The 19,391-nt window shown below is 37.2% G+C and overlaps 1 protein-coding gene across 1 annotated transcript in view; it reads right to left on the bottom strand.

Annotated features, from left to right (window-relative positions):
• Positions 1-288: 288 nt before the first annotated feature.
• LOC124644927 (solute carrier family 35 member C2) overlaps positions 289-19,391 on the bottom strand; it is a 35,333-nt gene continuing 16,230 nt past the window's right edge. Inside the window, exons 3-6 of the mRNA XM_047184614.1 lie at positions 10,438-10,690; positions 6,261-6,427; positions 4,904-5,225; positions 289-3,234 (exon numbers count right to left, since the gene is read on the bottom strand). Coding sequence (XP_047040570.1) covers positions 3,152-3,234; positions 4,904-5,225; positions 6,261-6,427; positions 10,438-10,690 — 825 coding nt within the window. The 3' untranslated portion in view covers positions 289-3,151. The remainder of the gene's footprint in view (positions 3,235-4,903; positions 5,226-6,260; positions 6,428-10,437; positions 10,691-19,391) is intronic.

The following is a 19,391-nucleotide window of genomic DNA, read 5'->3' as shown; positions in this document are numbered from 1 at the left end:
ATGCGAGCGCTGCTCCAAGCGCGTAAGAATAGTTATAGTTCGGCCATTCAGAGAATGCGTTCCTGACACGTCGCGATTGAACTGACGACGTAACTTTGCAATGGCGTTGCAGTTACGATAAAAATATTTTTGCTGGTTGTTTACCGTTTTAACAATTGAGGAGCATTAAAACAACATTATTATATCAATAATCAATGAATGTAGTTACGTCGTCAGTTCAATCGCGACGTGTCAGGAACGCATTCTCTGAATGGCCGAACTATAGTATCCATATTTTGCTGATTTTAGGGCAGAAAAAAATGAAAAAAAAAAATACTGATGATGCAGATATGTTCTGTTAATGATTCTGGACCATCAGTTATTTTTTGCACTGCTTGAAACTCATTCCTGTATAAATTGGAGAAAATAATTGTAAACGCATGAAAAGTCTTGAGAAGTAAAGTTGATATAACGAACAACATTATTTATCTTTTTCCTTGAATTGTCGACTAATAGTAATAGCAGTTAGGAATATTAATAAGGGAATATTAGGCCATATTTTGAAAATTGAGTAGTGACAGAAAACTATACATAAAAATTATTTTTATAACAATTATCAAGAAATCATCTGACTAGCCTTTTCCCAACTTTGTTGGGGTCGGCTTCCAGTATAACTGGATGCAGCTGAGTACCAGTGTTTTACAAGGAGCGACTGCCTATCTGCCCTCCTCAACCCAGTTAAGCGAGCAACCCGATTCTCCCAGGTAAGACTGGTGTCAGACTTACTGGCTTCTGACTACCCGTAACGACTGCCAAAGATGTTCAAATGACAGCCGAACAAATACACAGACAGGCAGGACAGATGAACAAATATTGATAAAAAAGCCTTAAATAAGATATTTATCGATAGAAATGTTTCAAAACATTTTTAGGAATAAAGACATAATTCACACATAGTTAGGATTACAATTAACATTTAAAGCAATATTTTTAAGTTACACATATTATGAAACACCAAATAATTTCGAAAATACATTGGAATGTAAGTTACAATCACATACAAGTAAGTATATAGGATTACTCAATTTATTTACAAAAGGTCACTAAAATGTATATTATATCTTGTAAAATGTTAACTGATCAGAGTAATACATGTCAGAAGGAGTGAAAAACTGAAAACAGTTCCAGAGAGAGATATCTTCAACTTTTCATAGTACGTTTTGAATGCCAGCTGCCGACTGCAACTGCCGACCGCACATAACGCGACTGCATGAAAACAATACATAATTAAGAGCGACTGCACGTGCTGCTGCCGCTTCGATCCAAAACGGTTTCAAGTAAATACATACAAAGCAGTAGTGCAGCTGCAGCCGATTGACAAATGGCATTCAAAACGTACCTCAACGTTGTTACACAGTAGTCGTTTTTTCTTCTATTTCAATTTGTATAGTACATTACAAACTACGTCAGTTTTGAAGCTGTTATTCTAACCAAGTCAAATTTTAGTACATACAGGCATTTATTTTTAGATTGTAAGTGAATACATACTATCGAAAACGAATAAGCAAGCAGTATTCTTTGCAATAGTTACACAAATTCATTTTGTGATGCACGTTTTTAAGTAGATTAGGAAAGTATAAAATTAGAACCGCAATTTCTAATACCTAATAACTTTTGCTTTATGTAAAATAATTACAATTACAAATTAACGTTTTCGCTCGCCACACTATGGCAAAACAAAAAAAAAACTCAACAATAAAAATAATATGATACATTTTTAAAACTTATAATAGTGTTGCCTTATTCAGTATAAAAATATCGATATATTAAAAATACAATTTTCCATAAAACGTTTTTACGTCGTACGGAGTTCCGATTGTTTGCTTTGGTAAAATGTTTGGTTGGCGATCAGGAATCAGTATCGCAGCACTATGTCTAATCTATACTGAATACTCGATATAATTTGACTATGTTGCAGTCACTTCCCTAATAAAAAAGTGGTTCTATATTAGCATGGCAGTGCTATTTTGTGCATTTAATAATTTCGAATGCGTCGAAGCCCAGTTTTTACCCAAACTTTTACGTGTCTACCTATACCTAGCACTGAATCTATAAAAAAATCTCGAAATATTTTTCCTTTGATTGATTTATCTGGTTGAATAGAACTTAATGAAATTAATCTTCTAGCCTGTCTTAATATCATTTTAATTATTCTTTATCATTAATCTCACTTTAGTATCATTAAAACTATTAATTGTCTGATAATGTCGTCTGCTCGCAACACTATACGGTTGAATACAAAAAAGTATCGTTGATTAAAAAACTGCATTTTCTTATGAATTAAATGAAATAAATAAATTAATAATGTCGAGACTAATTTTCACAAACGGTGGGTAAGCCCCATGGTGAGTTTTTAATTAACTTGTGTTATGGGTGCTAACACAACTGATAAACTTCATATAGCTACACGAATGAGTTCTTTCAAAAGTTATCTTTGGAATTTCAAGCTTTTAACCAAATACTATTTGAACTCTACCAATAGTGTATATGCTAATCAAAAATGTAACAAGGGCTATATGTACACTTAACAATGCTAGCTGGATGTTTTTTAGGCGAAAACAGACAATTTTTATTATATTTTATATTTTTTCATTAAAAAGAGTTTTCTAAAACTTCTAGTTATGTAGAATCTAGATTGCTGTGACTACCTTATCATAGACAAAAATACTGTGCGTTTAATTAGTCTTCTTAGAAAGTAGGTCGGTTATCATTACTTCTTATTAGTTTTTTTCTTTTTCATTTGTTTAAATTGTAATGTTCAACGGTTAACAACAAAGTTTTTGATGATTTTTAATTATTTTCAACACTGTTCATTACATACTTACTTTATATTTTCATTACGTTATAAGGACATTCTACATTCCATTTTCAAAAATTCTTACAAAAAACCTCAAACATTTTTTTTATATTATGGTCTAACCGTTTTTTTTTTGGTGCAGTTGACAGTCCGGCAAATGACAGCTGTCAACAGCACAAAAGATTGGGTACCTCTTATTTACGACTACAGTTCTCACAATATGACAGGCACTTGTTGACACACACATTCACACACGTACTTCTAATTGTTTTAGCCTCAAATACATTGGTTTTCATCACAAAAGTCTATAAAGCTTCAATACATACGGTCGTGGTTTTTTTTCTTCGCGGTCCGTTCATTTCGACTCGCCCAGCGCGACCTCTTAGGATTTGCGGGAACTACAAACCAATAAAACATTTTTTAAGAATAATTTTGAGTGACTACGTGAATAGAACCTTTTTGAAATTGGAAATTTTTGAATTGTATTTAGAAATAAGCTATGCGATAGGTACTTCAAAAAGTTATATTTTATTGAGTTTCTGTGTTTATTTATATTTATGTGTGAAAGCGGGTTGTTTTATTATTTATTTAGACATAGTTAAAATAAAGTAATGCGTTTTTTTATAGGTACGCAATGTGGTTTTTATAACATGACTGTTCTCGTTAAAATTCGTTGACGATTTCATTTAAAAGCTGTTTTCGCCTCAAACAAAATGTCTTGCTATTGAAACACAGTGAGTATCCAACCGTACAGTGTATGAACATGTGACTTTTTAAAAACTACAATCTCGACTAAAATCAATTCCTTATTACAAATGTTAGGTGTACCGGTTTCTAAAAGGCTTGCTATCAGTCTATATTTTACTATGTGCTTGCTTCTTTTCCTAGTTCGCAAAAATTCTATTTAATTTTCAAAAGAGGATAAAACTGGTTACAACGTTTTAATCGTAACCAGTATTTTAACTAATGTCAACAGCTATGAATATTTTTAAATTGCCTATTTTTATTTTTTTAAATTGACTGATCATAAAGTCTAGAGCATTGTGTATTTTACATAAAGATTCATGCTACAGTTGGTACAAATAGATTGATTTGACAAACCCGCTACAATAAGTAGGTATTTTTTCTCTTTACTCAATTATGTCTATGAGTAACTAAAGCTTTATGATTATGTGAAACTACACGTATGACCTTGTTTCAAACGATGCAAGAATGTGTTAAAGTTACCGGCACGGATAATGAGCTTTCGGCCGAAGAGTGAGGATCGCTTTGCGCACTGTACACTTAAGGCAATAAACCAATAAATCGCTTCTGCGCAGGTGAAGGTCAGGGCTCAATATCCGTGCCGATAACTATACCAGATTATTTTGGTAAATACATACCAAAACTAAAGTCAGTTAGTCAAGTTAGTTCTTTAAGGTTTAGCATATTTTATATGTCAAAATTGTAATGATTTATTTAGATACATGAGAGTGAGTATTTTGATCGCATGTTATAATAAATTCGGCATTTGTTCAATTGTTTCATTCTTGAATACACTCTTATTTAAGTAGCCTTGAGAGTTCGTGTATCTCAATCCAATATTACACGAAGATACAAGTAACTGTGTATGATTTCGTACAAAAATATTTTTGGTACTTACTCTGCTATCAACTACCTACGATAATGGTCTTATGCATGTTCAAAAATTAAACAACGGGATGAAATGTTTCCCATTTTCATAGGATTAATAATATTTATATATTTTTGCAAAACTATCTTTGTAAAGATTATATTGATTATATTGATAGAACTAACTGATTGTAAAGATCGGTGCATATCTATTGAAATGTACTGTATACAAACTTGTATGTATATGTAATATGTATACCAATAAGCGGTAAAATTAGTGCCATTGGTTATATAACAATACAACAAAAGCCAACCCGCTGAAAGCGGTTGTCATTACATCTAATAAATGCGTTAAAAATGCTAATGAAAATCGACCTTAGCGTCCTATGAAAACCGTTCAAATTCCTTCGCCATATAGCCAAACCAATCGGAACTCTGTGCTGGTAATCTACCTACCGTCTCGTCGTTGCAGCACCTCAAATAGCACCACATTGCTATCAAAATCGCTTTCCTCACTTGCGGGCCACGTTTGTTCTTCTAGCAGCGGCGTGTCGTGTTCCCCTTTCGACTTCGAAGTCCGCCGCACGGTCTCGAAGTCTTTAATGGCGTCGAAGTCTTGGTCGATGGCGTGGACGGTGCCGGCGACGGACTTGATGAAGAGAACCTTGTGGATGATATGGCCGATGATGCCGAGTAGACAGACGGCGAGGCCTACCACGTTGATCGGCGATAATACGTCGCCGCTTACTTCTACTGCGAGGACTAGGATGCACATTTCCTGGAAAGGTTTTTTTATAAATGAATATTTAAAAAAAAAAAAAACTATTGCAAATGTAACAGTAAGTTTCGGGGCTGCCTCTTGTAAAATATGAAGGTCCGGTTTCACTGGTTACGATAATGACAGTTGGCTATATGATAGTTAAGTTGTCTGCCAGATCTGCAGGCTGCTTATAATTTCTGCCAGATTTTGCTGTCTTAGGCCAGTGAAAACAAAAGTTGTAGTTTATCTGTCAGCTAACTTTCTGATTGGCTATCAGACACTTCATCATCATATTCATAATGATATTATGTTATGCTATAAGAAATAATCAGTCAAAACGGTCACTGCTAGTTGAATAACTGGTTGTCTCATTCTAACTACTTGACCGATCCGAAAACTTTCTTTATAAAGCTACACTATACCTGAGTAATATAGGCTATATTTTATCCTGGTACGGGCAGTAATCCCCCCGGAACACGGGTGAAACCGTGGGAAAAGAGCTAGTATCTAATAAATAAAAAGTATCTTGAAGGAGGACATGAATAAGGGAGTGGATGTGACACAGAATATTATCAACATCATCCTCAGCCTCCGAGCCTCAACCCAGTTACCCGGGCAACCCAATACCCCTTGGTTAGACTGGTGTCAGACTTAATGGCTTCTGACTGCCAAGGATGTTCAATGACAGCCGGGACCTACAGTTTAACGTGCCATCTGAAACACAGTCATTGGTGTCCAAGATTTACTTAGAAAGTACATACAAACTTAGAAAAGTTGCATTGGTACTTGCCTGACCTGGAATCGAACCCACACCCACTCATACTCAAGAGGTTGGTTCTTTACCCACTAGGCCACCACGACTTTACACATGCTAGACTATTCCCCAGTAATATAGGCTATATTTTTCACCGGTACGGGCAGTAATTCCCCCGGAACCGTGGGAAAACAGCTAGTATCTAATACATAAAAAGTAACTTGAAGGAGGATGCGAGAAGGGAGTGGATGTGAAACAGAATATCATAAACAACAAGAACAAATTATAAAGGAACTCACCTTAAATATACCAGAGATGGATAGTGTGAGACTAGAGGTGTATGTGACTACTAAGAACTCGCTGATCTCCATCGCGAAAGCCAACGTGGCGCCGACAGACACCTTAAGTATCGTGGGCAGAAGCTTATCTGCCGTCAGCTTCTGTAAGTGCTCGTAGCAGGCGAACCCTGGAAACCGTCAATAGTATGCTGTTTTAAGTCTTTTTTTTAGGGACACCTATTCTTTACCGATTCTTCTTCCTAGCCACAACACTAGGAAGTGGTGAAAGGGGGTGCTGTCCTTTTGTAAATTTGACGTGAAAAAGTGCTAAAATCTAGCTTAGTTTCAATAAACATTTTTGACTTTAACTTTTCACACACCGTCGGCTAGACCCATGGGTAAGTCATGTCATGAATTAACTTGTGTTATGGGTGCTAGGACAATTGATAGACTACCCATAGCTAGATATACATATATGAATATTATAACACCAAGATCTCGGCCAACAAGAATGTCGAACGAACCGGAATTGGAACCCGTGACCTCAGGTTCGGCAGTACGGCATGGTGACCATTGCGCCATTTGGCAGAGCACTTTATCAAAAACCCTGTTTTAAGTGTGTGTTTGTTTGCTATAAAATATAAATATATGCTTCCACTGTGTAATGAATTTAAAAATTATTTTGTTGACTGTTGAGTCACATACTCAATACCATCGCACCGGGTGGAGCCACCGGCGACTGCACGAGCGACGAGCGCCGGCTGCCCCGCGCGCCCTTCACAGCAGTCAGCTGTTGCACCGCTCCGAGCACGGCTGCGCTTACGCATTTCTTATTTTCCGTCGCGTTTAATATTGTAACAGTCATTTATTTTATTATACCATTTATACAGTCCACCAAGTTTAATTTATCATCCGAATCATCGAATACAATCATCGCACTGAGCTATCGTCGAGTTCATTGACTCTAACCTGCACAGCCAACCACGGAATTAAATTAACACCTTTTATTAAAGCTTTAATTAAGTCTATCTCCCACAGCATCCAGGCTTCCGAACTTCGTTAAGGTAACATGATAACACAGTTTTTAATCTCGCTTTATAAATCCGAGTAACGGTGTCATGAAAGGTTGGAAGTACTTGGAAGCTAGAGCAATCTGCTTAAGGGAAATCTCGACCCCCTTTCTTAGAAACTGCAATGAGCTGCGATGTCAATAAACAGATTGTAAAAGGAAACGTTGAGGGATTCTATGAACTTGTGCCTTAAGTTTTTTCCATAAAACACGTATTTACTTTAAAAATTGAACGTAAACAATTCATAGTAAACAGTTGCTTTAATAAAACTGACTTTTACTGACTAACTAAGTCTTCGCTTGTAAATAAAACCATATAAAACTTCGATGCAACGTCGCATCGCTCAAATATTTGGAACCTCGTGCGACGTAAAGCGAGGTGTAAAATTCGCATAGCGCAAGTCTGCGGTGTTATTTCATACTTGTTGAAAATCTTCGATGTATTTTCCGTATTATCGTCTTTCCAAGAACATTGCTAAACAATTTGAAACTGTGCAAAAAAAAAAAATGTTCTGTACGATCGTTGAAGTAATGGTCACCATATGAAGGAAGGGAGACTCCTGCCACACGAATTGCAGATTTGAGATCAAGACTAGAATATAGCTGCAATGGCATCCAAAGTCGATTTCGGCCACGGCGGCTGTTCACGTATAAGGAGATCAGACAGCAGCGCAGGACATTTTACAGCGCACGAGGTGGACTTCACTCTTATAGCCCGAAGGTAAGTCCGAGTCGACAGGAGAGCGATCAGGCGCAGCGCCGATATTTACGAGATCGCCGATGCACGGGTGATCAGTGACCAACTTTAAGACAACGGGATGCTTTGTGAAAGTTTCTAAAACGCACAGAGCTATTTCGGCATAACCTCAGATTCGAACGGGAGACATCATGCACAGCGGTCGTGCTTGGGACTACTACACCAACGAGGCAGTCATTTATTGCTGTGCTAGCCTATCGAATTTTCGCAGTCCAATGATATATGTTCACACGTCATGTGGGAGGACACCCCTCGCGTAACGTTGGGAATATAACCCGTGCTGATAAATCATAAGAACATGACACGCTCGATAGTTGACGAAGGATTTTGATCAATGATAGAACCGAGTCTACTTTGGTCTAAAAGCGCATTGCTGACTTCATATGGACGAAGGAATACATTTTTTTAAGAGTAAGTATAGGAGGAACTTTAACAAAATGGCGTCTATTACAAGCTTATGGTATGGTAGAACGTCAAAAGAACTTTTGCTGTCCAGGTATCTATAATTTGAAATGGAACCAAAGAAAAACATGTCTAAGAATAGAATCTCACAAATTTAACACGTTTAAAACTAAAAATTCTACAGATGAATAAACAAATCGCTAATCCAATGATTTTTATTTTTTACGATTCGTGCAGGACCTACCGATTAGATTCGAAATAAAACTTTACTAAAAATATATATTTATTTCGCGAAAAATCTGAAAATCTTTATTATTATATTCTAAACAATTTTATTTTATTTATTAGTAGGTAAACTAAACACTGTTTGGTATAAATTATATGAATTATGGAAATTGGTTTGGTATGCCATATGTGATTCGAGTGACAAGACAGGAGCATTCAAGTGAATAAGTGTGTGACGTCACTGTTGTTAGGACGAGTGCCATTCAGTATAACTGTAGGACATATCATATTAATCAATGTAGGAACACCTTCTTCCACACACGGTCGGAAAGCCCCACAGTAAATTATTATAACAATCATGCTCATCACACAATTGTGGAATCGAACCCGGGCTTCAAAAACAGAAACCAAAGCGGCAGAAAATTAGTTTTGATAACTTTTTTATGAGTACGTGAATGAAAGATAATTTAGACAGCAGTGACACAATGCACAATGAAACAATACCTATTATATAAAATTCGGATGTAGATTTGTAATCAATGACTTTTGCCCGACTTCATTCAAATTGAATGAAGACGTCGTCGTAGCGTTTTTTCCATCAGAGATTAAAGGCCAAACGATTTTTTAACAAAAAAAACCAAACTTCTAAATATTTTTCGAAGGATTTTTTGAATATTTACAGAAACTATTGTAAATTACTCCCAAAAATGCTGGATGGATTTTGATGAAACTTGGCAGTGATAGAGCGTTTATATGAAAATAACATAAGGTTTACTTTTTACAAATATGTGCGTTAAGTTCTCTCGGGACGCGGTTGCAACAGCGGACGGAAGCTACTATCCATATAGTGCCAAAACTTAACTCAACTCAAATGTTCCAAAACGAACTTTACGTCAAGCAAAATGAGTGACTTCGAGCAGAAACTTCGTAAGAGTTATAGTTAGTTCAAGGAGAGAAGCTGTAGCCAGTATGAAGAGTAAAGTTGCCAGTTAAGAGGTTTACTCTGCACTCTGCTTGCTTGCATAAAGCTTCGACTTTCATAAGAGCAGGTCTAAGATAAGGAAAACCCGAGCGGAGAGGCCATACGAAACGTAGGTCAGGCGCCTTCTTATTGGTCAAATATGTAAGGAGCGTATGACCAAAACGATCTAGTGAACTAACGAGGTGTAGTGGTTCTTTGAGACATCTGTCAACGATTTTTGGTATTACGAAAAATTGGCGGGTTGCAATGAAGCTGTTTATGGTCGGAGACAGTAATGCTCCTCGTCTCCCGAACACCCACAATTTAGTTTCTTAACTTAGATTTTCCGTTATGACATCTCCGTTAGTAATTTTGTTCTCTATGGCTTGCTTGCATAAAGCTTGGGCTTGTGTAAAGTGCAGGTGCAATTCCGATCGATGTGGGTATTCCCGTAACGTTTATATTGCGGCCCCTTCTATGCTGCCAGTGGAGTGATTGGAGTTGTTTTAAAGGCTTTTTTCGTTCGACCTACTTTTGGGAAACGGAGTACGAAATCCGTTGCACCGTTTTGGATTTTTAGATTCGCATTTTGGTCCGCCTTTGATCGTGAAATTTTACACGTGTCTATCAATAGACGAGAATATAGCCTAGCTCTAACTGGCGATGAAATGTTTTCCTAAAGTCATGTACTCGGATGCAAATACCACAGCAAAGGTGAATTAAAGGTAAAACCATTCAAAGTACAATCATAAAGATAAAATAGTATTATTTATATACAACCAACCTTCAAACATGATGGTGAACGGCAGCAACGAGACAAACATCCAAGGTTGCACATGGAACACCATATCCACTGGGTTATGTAAGCCCAACTTGGACTTCTGCATCAGCAGTTGCGCGAAAGTCCACCTCAGGCCTGCCGCGAAGGATGCGATCAGCAAGAAGTTGAAGCCCAGCAGGTTGAACTGAGTCGCTTTGTACGTGAACATGATGAGGCCAGCCGCGATCATAAGCACGATGCCCACGAGAGACCAAGACTGTGGAAGGAAAAATCTGGAATTAATTTAATTTGTAGAATTTTGTTGGGACGTTGTGTACGGTAGAAGTCTCAAAGGATCGCTGGTAATGTCAACAAATGGAGCGAAACCGATGTAGTCAATATTTTCGAGATGTTAGAAGGTTAATAATGTAAACCTTTTTCGTTATTTTTCGTCAAAGAGTACACTACACCTAGAGTTATAATCATTCTATGCGATTGTCGGCTCATCACCTATCGCGACACTAGCCGTTAGAACACAGATTGTCAGTTTCGTATACACCTTGACATGTATGCTGTATACATAAATGAACACTGGTATATATACTGCTATCAAAAGCTTAATGGGCTTCCATCTGAATACACATATGTTCCTATATATCTAAAAGCAGCATGAATACATTGCGCATGGCTGACGTGAAAGGCAAATGTATATCAAAACAATATGAAGCAGTAACAACTCAGAAAGGAATATTGGCAATCAGAATGAACAAGGACTAAATTAAAGCAGAGGTTAGATATACGTAAAATGGGTGAAAAGCGAGTGAAAGCTTTAGGGATGCTAAGAAAGCAACGGACTCATATTTTCAAACCACATATTTCGGGATAGGTCTAACCGACGCAAATTAAACAACATACGAAAAAAAAAATGTCTTTTTATATATCAACATGAAGTCTCAGAAATAGCAAAAGCTCAAAATATTTTCCAGTTTTCCATTTTACCTACAAAATTACAAATTCAACCGCAAAGTTTCAAAGCAAGGAACAGTTTCAAAGCAAAATGCTGAAACTTCTCCAATCCTGTGCGAAGTATGAATCCTTAAAAATACAAGGTTTATTTCGTAATTACGTCTTCGCAAACATTCCTTATGTTGACACGGATCAATCTCATTAGTATTTCTAAGAACGATAAATAATAAAGTCCTTTATATTTGTTGAAAATCGGATGAAATGTTAGCATTCGCAGAAATAATTGTCGAATAATAAGGTATTGTGTTTCGATACGTTATGATATCATTGTGCTTCTTCTTGTATGGAGAAAATATATGAGGTACTGTTACCATCCATGTTTATTGTCGTCCTAGCCAAGATTGTCCAACTGCGCAGGCCATATCATAGTGCACGAGCAATTGTGCAAGCAGCGGTGCCTCACTATTCCTTCACACCCCGACCCCGACGGGACGGTAATCCGACACGACCGGAGAGAGATCAGGCGCAAGACCGACATTGGAGCAGGACCGGATTGCAGGGTAACAATTTGATCGTTAACGTGTCCGTGCTTTGTCAACCGCCCATGATGGTATAAATGGGATCCATAAAGTATTCAACGAAAAGTAATATGTTGAGAACTTCAGTCTATCTGGTTTCCACGGCAAATAGTGAGCAAATACGAAGCAACTACAGAATTACCACGACATATCTGTCATTGAACGCATGGTTCTTACATCATCAAGAAAAGTAACCGTAGGTAGTTTCAACAATTTTGTAAAACAGCTGAAAATCCATACTGACAGTAGCGTTTACACTTTCTAGTAGCCACCAACAAAGTTAGCTTTTGATAAATTATTCAAAAAGTTAAGTTCGTAGCAAGCTAATGTTTCACCAGCAAGAACACCAGCATATAACTAAAAAGGAAACCGAGGTATAGTGTCACAGACGTCATAGAGTCGTTAGGGGTTGTCAGAAGCCAATAAATCTGCACACCAGTCTTGCCTAGGGGTATTGGGTTGCCCAGGTAACTGGTTTGAGGAGGTCATATAGGCAGTCGCTCTTTGTATAACACTAGTGTAGGTACAAATGCATGCGTTGATCCCGGAAGCCGACCCCAACATAGTTGGGAAAGACGAGGCAGATGGTTAACCCCTTCTAACAAAAGCCCTTAATAAACCAACTTCAGTCCATTTCAAATATGATTGATATAATTTTGATAACAATGATCCAAGCTGAGAAAATAAAAAAAATACGAATATTATATTGTTACCTGGCTTGGACGAAGCGCTATCAATCGAAATTGTCGGTTATTACGTAATTACGTTTAAATAATTTTCAGTGCAGTGAACATAGCATAATTCAGGCCATCATTTTGTAAGTAAATTGTCCGATGAATGCCAACTTCCAACAACGCCAACAACCCTTAATAATACTTTAAAATGTTTCCATTTTATAATGATTTTGTATTGTACTACCTAGGAGTAGCATGTTATGAACACAGAGATGGAATACGTTACCTGAACTTCACAAGAGAGTTTACACTTTTGTGTGATGATAAAACATTATACAAGTTTTAACACAAGACCAAAAATACATGGATAGAAGTAATGACTTTAGTGCTAGAGTTAATTCAAAGTTTTTCGTGGTATTAAAGCCGGTACATAAAAACTCTATAAAATAAAGTGGAAATGATATTCAGAAAACCCAATGCATATAATAATGTAAACAAGAAACAAGTAGATACTGATTTTGTATAGGTTGGTTAGTTGCCTCTAAGTAGAGCTATTATCTTATTTCTTTTAACAAGCTATAACCTTGTGTAGTAACCATTAAGTAATCTGTGACGGAACTTGTTCAATTACATCATTTCATTTGCAATTACTGGTAGAAATTGCAGTAGCATTTTGCTGGGCTAACAGGATGACCAAATTACAAAATACTAGGTTTAGCCAGCGGTTGGGACTGGACGCCATAGATTCCCAGACCCCCTCCACTCAGGCGAGGTCGGAGTGCCGCTGGGCCTTTTTAGTGGGTGGACCGGTAACGTCTTTACCGGGAAGTCCCATATACCCCTCTTCCGTCCCCCGACGGGAAGGGGATGCGTAATAGCATTTTTAGCACAGCGACAACAAAAAAAAGTTTCAGCCAGCGGTTTCAACAGTCTTGTAGAGGAACTACTACCCGCACCTTTGTAACATGTAGCTTATATGTTATTCTGGTATATAATGTAGTTACTACCAAAGCTTCATCAATTCCTTTGCGTAAGTAACAAACAGACACACACACACACTCATACTCATCACACATTCATCGCCATTTCACTCTCAACCTATGTAAATTGTAAAATGATCTTCAATATTGTAAACTAGCACATTTAATATCAACAACAGAGCCACGACGACGTCCCTCTAATTATGTCACTCCATGCATATCATGGAAGGGACTACGGTGGTTAGGTAACACCATGGAGAACAAAATAACAAGCGGAGGCGCCATAACGGAAAATCGCCTAAGAAAGTAGCGCGCCACAATGCGAGGAAGCGCAGGACGAAGAATGTTACCGTTTCCGCCCTAATACGCCTTTGGACCCGACCATTTCTTGTAATACCAAAAATCGTTGACGACATATGCCTCAAAAACGCTAGGGCATGAAGGGCTTAAGAAGGATGGGTTTTTGTCCGTAAGAGCCTGACACTATCTCAAGCTGCTAACCCACATCGGGATGTGTAATTCAATGATTACCCCTAAAAAAAAGATGTCTCAAAGAATGCGAACGCCTCGTTAGTTCACTCGTAAGTGATTGTTTTGGTCATGCCTACCGTACGAATTTGACCTAGAAGGCGCCTGACCTACCTGGCATCATGGCATCTCCATATTTTCTTCCTCCGTGGGTAAGTAACACTATATCGATAACAATAGTTGTCTAGACTTCAGACGGACTGTGATTGGAACCGCCCACGTATGGCGGTATTAGCACCTTCGGGCTATAGAATAGGTTGTTGTTAAGTCTTTGTTTCTAGGTAATATAAACACATTAGTTTTTGTTGTGTTATCTTATCTAGACTAAACATGCCTTTTATATTAATTTAATTTGTCTTTTGTAACAACTGTTTACTAATAAACCTTTATAATAATGTTAATAACATGTAAACGGTCGCAGACATCAATGGTCAAGCAACTATCAAACCATCGCAACTTTGTAGTGTTATACATTGACTAAACGAAGGAAACCTCGATAAACTGTACTAGTAGTCAGAAGCCAGTAAGTCTGTATTACCTACGGATAATGGGTTGCCCAGGTAACTTGGCCTAGGAAGCAGATAGACTGTCGCACCTCATAAACTCAGCTGCATCCGTTTAGACTAGAAGCCGACCCCTACGTAGTTGGGAAAAGGCTGTGCATACGATGATACACTGACTAAACAATGCAATGGTTCCAATATTTGTATTCATCTTCCGAGCATTTTCTTACAATATTTGTATTATACAGCTAAAACAGGAGCAGTATAATCAAAAAATCGTATTGAGTATTTTCGAAACTCTGCTTTGAAATCTTTACAAGTACTTGGTCGTCAGTCGGGCAAATGGCCGAGTTGATTACCCGTGTTACACAAGGAGGTGACGTGCACTATAGAGGTACTACATGCTGAACCACTCAACAGATTAGACTAAGGCAAAGCCAGTTTCGGGGACTGAACTCGAACAAAGGAAATCGGGACTCTTCGCTAGAATATGTCAATTGAGTGTTTTAGATGCGTGGTAGCCCTTTAACGGATAATACATACTTTAATTGAATGGGCTCTTTAGTTTTGACTAAATACAGCTTTGATTAATTAAAACGTGGTAGAAAATTTTTGTGTGGCGAATAGACATGGACATAATAACACCCATGTTTTCAGATTTTATACTCATATTTCATTTGAACAAGCTTTTAATTTAATATTCAACGATGATCAGATAGTACGAACCCGGTTTCAATACGAGCAGATTCTGAAATACATTTACAAATAAACAGTTTCTAGCTCAGTAGCTTCGGAAGTACTTTTTACGACTAAATGATCGAATAGCAACAAAAACAAGTTAAACGTAATACCGATGTAATCGAGATTTCTGAAGCGTGAACTGAAGGCGAGAGATGCCTTGGCTGTTCGCGCTACTGAATCGCAAGGTGAATTGGACTCAAGGTCTTTGGAAGAAGATATAAAATTGCATTGAATGAAGTTCACTGAGATGGACAAAGGTATTGAATAGTGTAAAGACTTTTGATAAATATTAAATGTTGTGCATAGTTGTGAAATCCTTACTAACATTAAAGCATGGAAGTACCTGTCTGCATTTTAAGGTTATCAGCAATTAATTTATATGACAGATAGAAACTGAGAGAAGTAGTATAAAATATTTCAGTTTAGGGAAAAAGCTTCAAGGAAACGCAAAAAAACTGTGAGTGAATTATTAAAGACCCATACCTACATAAGATTCTATTTAGGTATTAATGAAACTATAGTTCGGCCATTCAGAGAATGCGTTCCTGACACGTCGCGATTGAACTGACGACGTAACTTTGCAATGGCGTTGCAGTTACGATAAAAATATTTTTGCTGGTTGTTTACCGTTTTAACAATTGAGGAGCATTAAAACAACATTATTATATCAATAATCAATGAATGTAGTTACGTCGTCAGTTCAATCGCGACGTGTCAGGAACGCATTCTCTGAATGGCCGAACTATAACCGTCAGTTGCACAAAGCTCCATTAAAGTTAAAGCTTCATTAAATCTATTGCTGTCACTTTTTATCTTGTTGACAAAGAAAGAGTCAGCAATAGATGTAAAGAAGTAAATAATAACCATAAAATGGATCTTGCACCTATGTATGTAGAACTGCACTATATAATTTAATGTTAACATTCTAAACAAAAACGCCGACTTTACAAAAGTCCAATGCTTCATCTTCATCATATTTGAGATTGGACATAAGCCCCCTCAAGTTTTGCATGTCAAACATCCTGGCAGCTCTTTCCGGTTAGATGCAGAATTTTGCAAAAGTATGCCAGCCCGATGCATATAGAGGTCACATTAACCTATTTCAGAAGTCTTACGTACCGTTTGATAGTTGGCCGTCAGTTTTGTTCAACGGACAGTTGTCTCAGTTTTGAGAAACCATTGAAAAGAAATGGAACAAGTTTCTCTTTCTCTATCAATATTATTTCAGTTAACAACGATATGTTTTAAAAAGAGCGCCCGAATTTGAAAGAAATAATGACGTATAATTTATTCATTATACAATAGGTATACAGCCGTCAAGCTACCAAGTTTTCGGAAACATAAGATTTTCACCAAAATACTCGAAAATACTGCAGCCAACGCAGAAACTTATGCTTATATAAAACAATAGGTCTGGGACTCAGGGATTTCATACCGTCTACTTATTTACGGAACACTGAAATAAGCTTTCCTTGAATTCTTCAAACAAAAGGAGCATTAGTGGGTACTCGAGTTTCAGTTACTTTTGAAACAAACACAAAGAATGCATTAGGTGCAAGCTTTCACAGTTTTCTATGAATGAAAAGAAGTATTACTTTAGGGTTTCAGTTTACAAGCTTTGTCCTGATGTCTAACAGCTTATAACAATGCCGTCTCGAGTGAAAATAACAACACCTACTACTTAATAAAAGGGCAAAATCATCAAAGGAATACGCGTCTCTGTAAACACCATGTTTTGAGTTATAGTCATATTCGCCATCGGTAAATAATGAAGAACCATTATAAAGGTACATAATTGTTCCGTAGCCAATGCAACGATAGAAACGATCAATGAATCTGTTCTACCTTTCAACAGTGCCGGACTAGGCGGGGCACCATACTTTCTATAAGTGGGGCCCCATGATAGCAAGATTATATCCATCTTTAAGAAGACCCAAAAAGAAAAAAGAAATGAAAAACTGAGTCCCAGACAGTTAAAAAATATGAAACAGCAATGTTGTTTTGTCGACTAGTAAGACTGGTGCACTCAGCCCGGTTCGGGTGACGGGAATTAAGGGAGCCCCCTAGCAATTTCTACTCGTGACATGGTCAATCCAGCCCTGTCTGAAACTACCCTATCGAAGCCCAGTAAATCCGATGCAATACATATTTGATTCTAATAGAGCTGCTGTCCATGTTCCTATCATTCCCTTATTATTATGCTGTCACTGCTGTCTCACAGTTGAATTCTTGAAAATTGCAGTAGCATAACTGATTTGAAAATTATAGCTTGGAAGTGCATTACTAAATCGGGGGTTTATGAAGAGCTCGTGTAATGAACGATTCCAATATTCTAACTATCTGATGGTTTGGTTACTAGAGATAGAATTTTGCATATTATTGGCCTACGGGGAAAGGAAAGATAGAGGTGATGCCATAAGTTAGGTACCTCAGGCTTTTTTTTTTCAGGTCAAGAGGGCGTGATCAGTAACTAGAACATTAGGATCATTTTCGAAGATTGGTTTAATTTGATTGTTTCTTTTTTTGTTTAAGCGAGTTCCATAGAAGGCGTGTACGTCTCTTGTCCTCCGAACACCCGCATTTTGGCGCGCTTCTTTCTTAGGATATTATGATATCTCTGAATTAAATGACTAGCATTTTGTACTTCGTGCATTAGCCTCATTCCTATCTCTAGTAAGCAAGATTATATAAGATAGATAGAATATTGAAAATGGACATAGGCTGAAAAGACGCGACCCACTAGCGCATTTCAGCTCTGTGCTATAATTATGTAGCTTATGGCTCGTTATTGTATTGAATTATAAATTGTAAGTGGTTCAATTGATCGGTGTAATTTACCCGTCGACGGTTGACTGCCCGATCGCAGGTAGGACATTATTAACCGTCTTAGTCGCTGAATGAGGAACGGAAAAATCATGGACCCTTATGCCGACTACTGACTTTCAATTTTGAATGAACAGTTGAATTGTTAGTTAAACTGTAGACATAAGGGAAGCCAGTTTCAACTTAACAATTTGAATGGTTAGTCAAAACTGTCGGTCAGTAGCCGGCATTAGGTAAACAAAGCAATGTATGAAAGAAAACAGTGTAGGTACTAGAACTACTCTTTAATATTTATAAATAAAAGAGAAGTCGTCTGAGGGTGAAAGCCTCGGAATTGCAATTAGTTTATTTTTTAATTGGATTTCTAGAAAATAACCTTCGCAAAGGATACAATTTTTACTCCCGATTGAAAAGTTAATATTTTTACACTCAAGAGGTTTTCATTATGAATCGAAATCCGTCCACGTGCAAGCACTCTTTATATTTATTTTTAAAGTAATTCGATTTGTTTGAAAATGTTCTACAAAGTAGTGGGTTGGTTCTGCTTATCACAAACAGCTAGAGCAAGGAAAATAGATTTCCTTATATTTAATGTAATATGTAAGTATACGTATGTACTAAAGCATTTTTCCTTGTAAATAAAAGAGGTAATAATATTTGTTTCTAATTAGTACGACTTACTGTGTGCACTGTTCAGATATCAGTTCTATTGGAACAAAAAATATAAAAAATCTCAACCAAACTTATTCTCATCGGAAGAAGGTGCGTGTGCTAAATGCAGTTTTAGACAGCTGTTTTCAAATTGTGATTAAACTAATGAGTATAAAAAAAGATTTTTGGAAAAGTTATTTGTAATCATAAGTGAAGACTCACGTGTTCAAGAATCGGTCACTCTTATTACCAGTCATCCTATACATATATGCACTTCAATATGCAGTGGATATGTTCAATAGATGTGATTCATAAGAACTATGATAGGCCTGCAAACATCTTTGGGAATTCCCCGGATGATATAACCTTTCACGCGTTATCATTTAAAATAATAATTTGTACTAGGTGATAACATAGTTCATATTCATTATCTATAATGACATCCAAGGCCGATTTCAGCCACGGCGGATTTTCTCATATAAGGAGATCAGCCAACTGCGCAGGGCATATGAGGCATCGTTCAGACCAAACGTA

Source organism: Helicoverpa zea, chromosome 31 (genome assembly GCF_022581195.2).
Source record: "Helicoverpa zea isolate HzStark_Cry1AcR chromosome 31, ilHelZeax1.1, whole genome shotgun sequence".
Classification (NCBI taxonomy): Eukaryota; Metazoa; Arthropoda; class Insecta; order Lepidoptera; family Noctuidae; genus Helicoverpa; species Helicoverpa zea.
This window is presented reverse-complemented; position numbering and strand designations above follow the sequence as displayed.